Consider the following 9125-nt stretch of genomic DNA (forward strand, 5'->3'; position numbering starts at 1 on the left):
CTGAGCAAAAATCATTTCAAGAAGTGGATGAAGTCTGGAAAATCAACTACATATGCTAGTTTTGTTGCCGCTCAGGAAATAGTCAGGGACGGGAAGCAGTTTACAGATGGTGAATATATAAAAGAATCTTTCATTAAGATTTCAGAACATCTATTCACGGACTTTAAAAACAAGAGTGAAATTGTGCAGAAAATCAGGGATATGCCCCTCTCTGCAAAGACTGTCAAAGACAGAACCATAAAAATGGCAGAAGACATCACAAGACAGCAAATTAAAGACATCAATTCAGCTGTGGCCTACTCGATTGCCTGTGACGAGTCTAAAGACAAAGGTGATATTGAACAAATAGCGCTGTTCTGCCGGTATGTAAACTCTGCCGGGCCACAGGAAGAAATGATTGAGTTGATACCTCTAAAAGGCCAAACACGGGGGGAGGACATCTGTGAGGCTGTCTTGAATTGTTTAAGAGCCAAAGGAATAAAGACCACCCATCTGGTGTCAGTAGCTACTGATGGGGCACCAAGTATGACAGGAGCGCACAAGGGCTTTGTGGCTTTACTGCAGAAGTCGCTGGACAGAAAGCTGCTGACTTTTCACTGCATCTTGCACCAAGAGGCAATGTGCGCTCAAACATTTCCTCCGGAATGCACAGAAGTAATGGATGTTGTCATTCAGATTGTCAATAAAATAATGGCAAAAAGTTTAAATCACCGTCAATTCCGTTTGTTACTGGACGAGCTTGAAAGCGCATATTCTGATCTCCTGCTTCACAACAAAGTATGGTGGCTGTCCAGAGGGGAGGTGCTGAAACGCTTTGTCGCGTGTCCGGAAGAAGTGAAAACTTTCCTGGGCAGCAAAGGGCTCACCTTTCCTGAGCTGGAACAGCCAGAGTGGCTGGAAAAGCTACACTTCATGGTAGACATGACAGCGCACCTGAACACGCTGAACACAGCTCTTCAGGGGAAAGGACGCACAGCCCTGCACATGTTGGAAGATGTTTTTGCATTCGAGCGCAAGTTGACAGTGCTTGCCAGAGATTTACAGAAAGACACATTGTCTCACTTCCCCAATTTGAGAGAGTTCAAACAAGCTCACGACATGATAAATTCGGAGTATTTACATTCTGGAATCATCGCAATGCAAACATCGTTTGGGAAACGCTTCTGTGTGTTCAGAGAGGAAAAAAACACATTATCCTTCCCAGTCACTCCCCTAAGCATTAATCCATCCCTACTGAATACGATTGCATTAGCAGGTGTGAGTCAACCTGATCTTGAGATGGAACTGACCGACATAGCCGATAAAGACATATGGGTGTCCAAGTTTAGACGCTTGACAGCAGGCCTTGAAGATGTTGCCGGTCAGAAGGACGTTCTTGCTCAGAATCACAAATGGAGTGATATTGAAAACCTCCCCAAACCGGACAAACTTGTGTTCGAAACATGGAATGCTATCCCCGAGATTTATGTAAACATTAAAAAGTATGTGCTTGGAGTCCTGTCGATCTTTGGATCTACATATCTATGTGAGCAGGTGTTCTCCAACATGAACTTTATTAAAAACAAACATCGCGCACGCCTCACAGATGACAGCTTGCGATTCTGTGTAAAGATGGTGACGTCATACAGCCCTGATATGCCGACGCTGTGTGCTGAGGTCCAGGAGCAGAAATCCCTTTAACCAAGTATGATAAATATTTTAATTGCCTATTTTTTTTACGTATATTCATATTTTTTCATTGTTCAGTGATATAGTCCTTTTATTTTTCAGGTTGACAGCTGGCTGACGTTATTTTTGGTTTGCTGCTGGCGGACAATGTAAGTTCGGCGTTTTTCATAAATACAAGAAGGACTCAAATAGACATTGAGTATTTTACTTAAAAGTAACCTTCAACCCAAAGTCTTTTTTTCGGAGTTCAAAATGTTTTTGTTGCATGCAGAAATGTAATTTCGTTTTCTCTGCAGGAGTTCATCGATTTCATAAATGCAACACATTATAGTTTGTTTATACATCGCATAAAGGCAAAAAAAACGTTGTATGCAGTGTTATTTCATTTTAAATGTCAAACGGGTTTTGTGGCTCCCAGTGTTTTCTTTTCTGTGGGAAACGGGTCCAAATGGCTCTTTCAGTGGTAAAGGTTGCCGACTCCTGGTTTAGAGAGACCCTCCAATTTACCAGGTGCGTCAATTCATAATTAGCTGAAGCTTTGTTCCATTAATTATCAAGTTTCTGTTTCTATGACACTGTCCTTTTCAACTATTCTTTGCCTGTTCTTTGTCCAAGGTCAGTTCTGCGTTGGCGTAGTCGAATATCTCGTTGACACTGACTACGGTTAGACCAGTCAGAAGCAAGAGACAACCTACAGACTCTAGAATTCCAAAGTGCTGGAGGAGCTCTGCAGGCCAGGCAGCATTTGTGGACAAGTGTAAACCGTGGACGTTTTGGGCAGAGACCTTTCATCAGAATTGGATTTCATTTCCTCTGTCTCCAATTCTGCTGCCTGATCTGAAGACTTTCGCCAGCACTTTGTGTCGGATTAGATCATATCAGTTCCCATTTCGCTTCGCTGTGTCTTTTGTTCTTAGGTTCACAGCATCGCCTCGTCCACTCAATACCCCTCCCCCCTCCACCTACCCTTTGAGAGCAAACATTATTTTACTGGAAATTAGTTCAAATCGGAGAACAGAAGGAAAAACTACAGCTAGGGACAGAGGAGAAAATCAGCGTGAAGTAAAGGACGGGTAATGATGTGAGCAGGAGTGGTAAATGCCGAGGAAAGTATACTCCATATCAAGTTGTTTTGTCAGAATTGGAAAGAAGGATTGACAGGTTCGCCTCAAGCCACAACTTAAGCGGGACGAGGGTGAGATGCAAAGGGGATTTTTCTGGGATGCTGAGTCTAGTGGTGCCGTTGCGATCGACTGTACGTATTTGTTGTATAACTGTAAGGCAACACACACAAAATGCTGGAGCAATTCAGCAGATCGATGGCAAAGTTGGAAAAGAGTAAACATTCAACTGCTCGGGCCGACAAACTTCATGATTTTGTGTGTGTTGTTCTGTATTTCGAGCATCGACAGATTTTCTCCTGCTTTGTTTGAAGCTCTGTTCATCATATTGTTTCTGTTTATTTACAAGTGGGAGTACAGAATAGGAGCGTGAAGGCAACTGAATTGTACTACTGCATAGCATGTATTTCTATATTTTAATGAGTTTCAAAATCCGATTCAGTGGGTATTTCACCACATTCTTGAGGTCCTCTCGGAATTTGCTCTAAGTCAGGGCGTAAGTACACGTGTTGGTGCAGGAACTGAGAATCTGCAGCATTCCCGCTGTCTCATCTATAATGTAAACGGGATTCATGACAGAATAATAAACAAAACTCTTTGAAATCCGTTGATGGATGTAAAATACCAAACGTGTTCCCCACAACAATATGAAACTGCCCGTTATGCTGCAGAGCAAAACGATGGATTTCCGTCGGTTCTCCATCTCCCGGTCCTTGTCATTCTCTCCACTCTTTTGTCCCCGGATCCTCCTGCGGGCTCGACTGACAGCCAGAATCTGCCTGGCTGTCAGAATATTGAGCAGCAAAATCAGAAAGAATGGGACACAAGGGGTAAAAATGTAGTGAAGCATCTCAAATGCCGCCCATGAAGGAGAGTTTTTGTAGCTCGGTGTAAGAGCACAATACCAGGAGATACCAGCAATTATTACAAGTGGTTCGGAAGTAAATCCCCAAGGGACACTCTCTAAACAGGCCAGCGCACTGACTGTCCCGATAACCACAGCCGCCGTACTCTAGGTGCAATTTTGTATTCAGCATCTCACAGCAAATAGCCACAAATCGATCGACGGCGAAAGAGACAGTCAGCCAGACAGTGGCCGGAGTGCTCGCATAAATCAGCCATCTAGCGATACTGCACACAAGAGTGATGAACAGGAATGATCGGGGAAAATATATCCAAGCAGTCCACATCAGGAGCGGTTGCGAGATAACGACTAGGAGATCAGCCGCTGCCATTCCCTCCATGTACCGAGTTACACATTTGGAGAGACCGCACTTTCCCCGGGACAGGATTACGATCGCCACTAGGTTCGCTGGAAGAGAGGCAGGGAAATAGGAAATTCGGTAATTACAGAGCGGTACCTATTGCCGCAGTATTCGAGCAGCACGTAATATTTCCACTGCATTGCTGCATTTTGCGGTAGAAGGGTGAAGAGAGGGTCAAGAGCTGGCTGAGTTTACACATTAAAATAAAGTCAAATGATTTAAATCTGGATTCCTTTCTGATGACTAAACATGTGACGCGGCAGCGGTCAGATAAAACTAGGTACCCTCAGAGTCAGTACTGTTTGGAACATTTTCTATTGGCTTCATCCGCGTCTGATATGAATGAAATGAATCAATCCGGACGCTGATGGCGGGATCATCAACTTCCCTGTGACTCCCTGTCAGCGACAGAACAGCCGACAGAAACAGGAATTCCCGGAACCACTCATCCAGACAGCAATAGAATATGTGGGAAAGCAGTTAACGTGTATGTTCTGAGCTGTTTTCAGAGAGCCCCCATGACACGACTTTCCCTTACTCCTTCTATACAAGCTGCCTGAGGCTTTGTTCTTCCAGCATTTCCCGTGTTTGTTTCCTATTACAGCATTTGCCACCTGGATGGCTTTACAATATAACTTTGACTGAGGCAGCAGTCACAGATTAGTCTAATACAGCCTCTCAGATATATATTCAACCTCCGATTGAATCCAGCCGGGAAGAATAATTCAACGTCCAGTAGCAGGCACGGTTTCACAGTCAGATGTCTGTGGCGGTGTCAGATGTGGATATAATATAATACATTTTAGGGTATTTATAGTTATGTGGGTAATATAATAAATTTTACAGTATTGGTAGTTATGAATCACCACGTCGGTTTTGTTAAATGATCAGCAACGTCGTCATTGTGCTTCCATCAACTGCTTCACTTTCTGTCAAACCGCTCACATTTATTAAAAATCTTTGTTTCTGCTGCAACATGGAGCCCCTCACATTTGCTGAATCGTTACCACTAATCGATTGTTTGATCATGACACGTACCTCACACAACCGCTCACATACCAATGCAGACAATCAATTAGCTTCATCTCCGCTCGAGCTTAATCGTGCCTCACACAACCGCTCACATACCAATGCAGACAATCAATTAGCTTCATCTCCGCGGCAGTATAAACACTATATTTGCAAATGCAGTGTAGCTGCTTCGAGACCAATAGCACAGAGACCCGAACATCACATTACTGAACACAAACCGCTGGAAGATATCTGCTCGGCCCACTGAGGTCCAGCGATGTTGGCAGATTCGCTGAATTCTTACAGCGGTTTATTTTTTGATCCAGATATCAGAATCCACAGTCGCTGTTTTGATTCCATTCCTAGAATACCGAATACCAGGACTGGACATGCGGCAGCGGAAACCAACGAGAGAAACAATCACTATATTGGCATTAACTTCCATTCCCCGCAACGGCAGCCGATACCGCAGCTTACCGAGAATTCCAAAGGCTGAAATAAAAGGATAGTAGATAGATAGATAGATAGATACTTTATTCATCCCCATGGGGAAATTCAAAATTTTTTCCAATGTCCCATACACTTGTTGTAGCAAAAACTCATTACATACAATACTTAACTCAGTAATAATATGATATGCATCTAAATCACGAACTCAAAAAAAGCATTAATAATAGCTTTAAAAAAAGTTCTTAAGTCCTGGCAGTTGAATTGTAAAGCCTAATGGCATTGGGGAGTATTGACCTCTTCATCCTGTCTGAGGACCATTGCATCGACAGTAACCTGTCACTGAAACTGCTTCTCTGTCTCTGGATGGTGCTATGTAGAGGATGTTCAGGGTTTTCCATAATTGACCGTAGCCTACTCAGCGTCCTTCGCTCAGCTACCGATGTTAAACTCTCCAGTACTTTGCCCACGACAGAGCCCGCCTTCTTAACCAGCTTATTAAGACGTGAGGCGTCCTTCTTCTTAATACTTCCTCCCCAACACGCCACCAGAAAGAAGAGGGCGCTCTCAACAACTGACCTATAGAACATCTTCAGCATCTCACTGCAGACATTGAATGACGCCAACCTTCTAAGGAAGTACAGTCGACTCTGTGCCTTCCTGCACAAGGCATCTGTGTTGGCAGTCCAGTCTAGCTTCTCATCTAACTGTACTCCCAGATACTTGTAGGTCTTAACCTGCTCCACACATTCTCCATTAATGATCACTGGCTCCATATGAAACTTCTCCTATCCGTAAAAGGACTGGATAACCCATTTCCGTGATAAACTGCCAATTGTGTTGCTCCTGAATTCACAGCTCCTTCAGAAACTCTGAGATAATGTAGTCAAAACGCCCTTGATTTATAGAAAGGATCAGTCTCCAGAGACACTGTTATGCCGCTGACTGACTACAGTCACTTGAACAATCATGGTAATTCAGCACCATTCATTGTCTCTGATGTAAATATTGGCCCGACAGAGACAAGTATTTCTAAATTCCTAGGCATTACCTCTGCGGTTACTCACCTAGAGAAAAGAATGTCGGGTCTCCATTGACAAACACCCGAAGCAGCCACATTTACAGATACCTTTTTTTTTGTCCGCCAAATATCAATTTGTAAAAAGAGTTCAACGACACTTCCGAAGCCTAGCTTTTCTCCCTGTAGTTTTCCATATTCAACACTATGCTGGCCACACACACGCACACACACACACACTCACGGGGTGACAGTGCTCAGATGACAGTACACGATGCTGATGTACAAATCATGAGTTAATTTGCAGAAGCTGCAAGTCCAAGGCAACACCCACGAAGTGCTGGTGCAGAGCAGCCGCTCCTCTCTGAAATACAAGGTGTGTTACAGAGCCCAGAGACACCGACAGATCACTAGTTCCACAGCTTCAGAGAGCAGAGAAATTCTGAATCAGTCCCACACTGAACCCAAGGCACAGACGCTGATTACCAATACAACGGTTACACCGAACTACAGATGTTCAATATTTCTGTTGTATTCTGCATCACTGTCCTATAGGTAGAGACACAGACCCAGTCCCGAAATCCCTACTCACGGGGCTGACAGTGTCACTGTGATTTCAGGATTGGACGCACAGATGGAAAATTGGGAACTGATCATTGTGGTATTGGAAGAACTTAAGAAAGGTTTGGATAAGCACATGACATTACGGATAATATGCATGTGTGTGAATTAGTTAGCAGGACAATGTCAGATAGAGGAAATAAATGGACCACGTTCAAACCTTTTGGTAACTCAGGGTTTGTGGCTGATACCCCAGCTGTTTGCAGTCTACATTGGAGATTTGGATGTGAGGACTAACAGCCATGTCGGCAGTTGTACAGATCTGAATTTCAGGGTTAGTAGTGGGAAGGGCGCAGCGAGGGTTTGGGGCTGCAGACAGAAGTGAAGGAGTGAAGATGTGGCAGACGGACAGAATATGGGGTTATTTGAGGCCATTCACTCCCAGAGGGACAAACTAGAAAATCAATATTTACATGGGTCCAGAGTGACCGGTTTGGAGAGACCTGACGGCCCTTGTCAACAAATCACTAACAGTTAACATTCAGGGACAGCAAAAAATTTGGGAGCCAATAAGTTTTCCTTACACTGACTTGACAGCTTCAGGAGATGACTGGCTGTCTCTCTGAGGGGAGAGTGATTGAGCTGGGCCTGTGTTCTCTGGAATTGTGAGGAGCATTGTTGGATTCTTTCAAGTAATTTGGACCGATTGCTTGGAGGACGGTTCGCTGGAATGAAAATTCTTTTACCATTGGTTTCAGACTCAGAATGAAGGGAATAATATTCACAATGGAGTGGAAAATAAATTTCCCGCATCAATGATTATTTCTCCAATTAGACAGCGCGGTACAAGAAGAGACCCTTAGTCTGTGATGGTGGGCTGATATGATTAAGTTGGTGATGCATTATTAAACAAATCACCCTGCCTGCAGTTTGTCTATACGTCCCTTCTCTGTGAATTTGTTTGCTTATCTCAGAATCTTATAAATACCACTGCCTTCTATATCACGCCAGAAATGCATTCCAGACACCCGTAACTCTCTGTTTTGTTTTATATTAAACATTTCTCCCATGAATCTCTTTTGAACATTTTCCTCTCTGATCTCAACTGCATGTCCTCTCTTGATACTTTGAGAAAGGTTACCTTTGCTTACTGTATTTATGACTCTTATAAGCCTCCCTATCTCCCCTAGGTGGCCGCCATTCTGGAAAGAATAACACAATTTAGTGAAAATCCTCCTTGTAGATCTCCTCCCTATAAACCTCTTCGAAACTCTTTCTAACGCCTTGGTCTCTTCCTTATAACGGGGCGACCGAAGCAAATTTTAAACTCCAGACGGAACCTAACCAGAGATTGATAAAGCGTCAACATCACTTCCTCTTATGACAATAAGGATCCTCTCAGATATTGCCTTGGCTTCTGCAGTTCAAGTACAAAGAACTTGAAAGTTCAAAGAACAAGTTCAAAGAGCAGTTCAAGTTCGTGCAACTTCTGCATCTTCAGACCTTGTAGATATCATCCCAAACGTCCTCTTTATAGCCTCCTCTATCCCCTTTCCAAATCCTCGCCATTCTCCCTATAATGGAGCGACTGAAACTAAATGCAATATTCCACATGCAACCTGACCAGAGCTCTATAGAAATCGGGAGTTCTCTGGACAAGGAGGAACCAACGGGAGTGGACTGGTTCTACGATGTCCCGGCAAGCAGTAGGTGGGGGAGTGCTGGAGGATGCATGCGGACAGGTGGATACAGTGATCACCTGAAATGAACGGCCACAGCACCTCCTCCCTCAAGCACATGCTCGACAGAAAGCTGAGAATGAAATTCACATTCCGGGTAATCAGGACTAGCCACAAATGAACGAGCAAGAACGAAGGGGTCAATGAGGAAAATACCAGATTAATTGCTTAAGGGTTTTAATTATCGTAAATATTAGTGAAAGTTACGATCATGGGAAGGTAGTTTGACTAAACGGCAGGTAAATATGTTTTTGTCCAAATTGGCGATGACCTGACGGGAGAGGATCTGCCTGTT

The 9125-nt window shown here is 43.8% G+C and overlaps 1 protein-coding gene across 1 annotated transcript; it reads left to right on the top strand.

Moving 5' to 3' along the window:
• The first annotated feature begins 243 nt into the window (after positions 1 to 243).
• Positions 244 to 1680, top strand: LOC140722038 (general transcription factor II-I repeat domain-containing protein 2A-like). Its single transcript, XM_073036846.1, has one exon. The coding sequence runs from the start codon at positions 244 to 246 to the stop codon at positions 1678 to 1680; it is 1437 nt and encodes a 478-aa protein (XP_072892947.1).
• Positions 1681 to 9125: the final 7445 nt, after the last annotated feature.

Source organism: Hemitrygon akajei, unplaced genomic scaffold (assembly GCF_048418815.1).
Source record: "Hemitrygon akajei unplaced genomic scaffold, sHemAka1.3 Scf000068, whole genome shotgun sequence".
NCBI lineage: Eukaryota > Metazoa > Chordata > Chondrichthyes > Myliobatiformes > Dasyatidae > Hemitrygon > Hemitrygon akajei.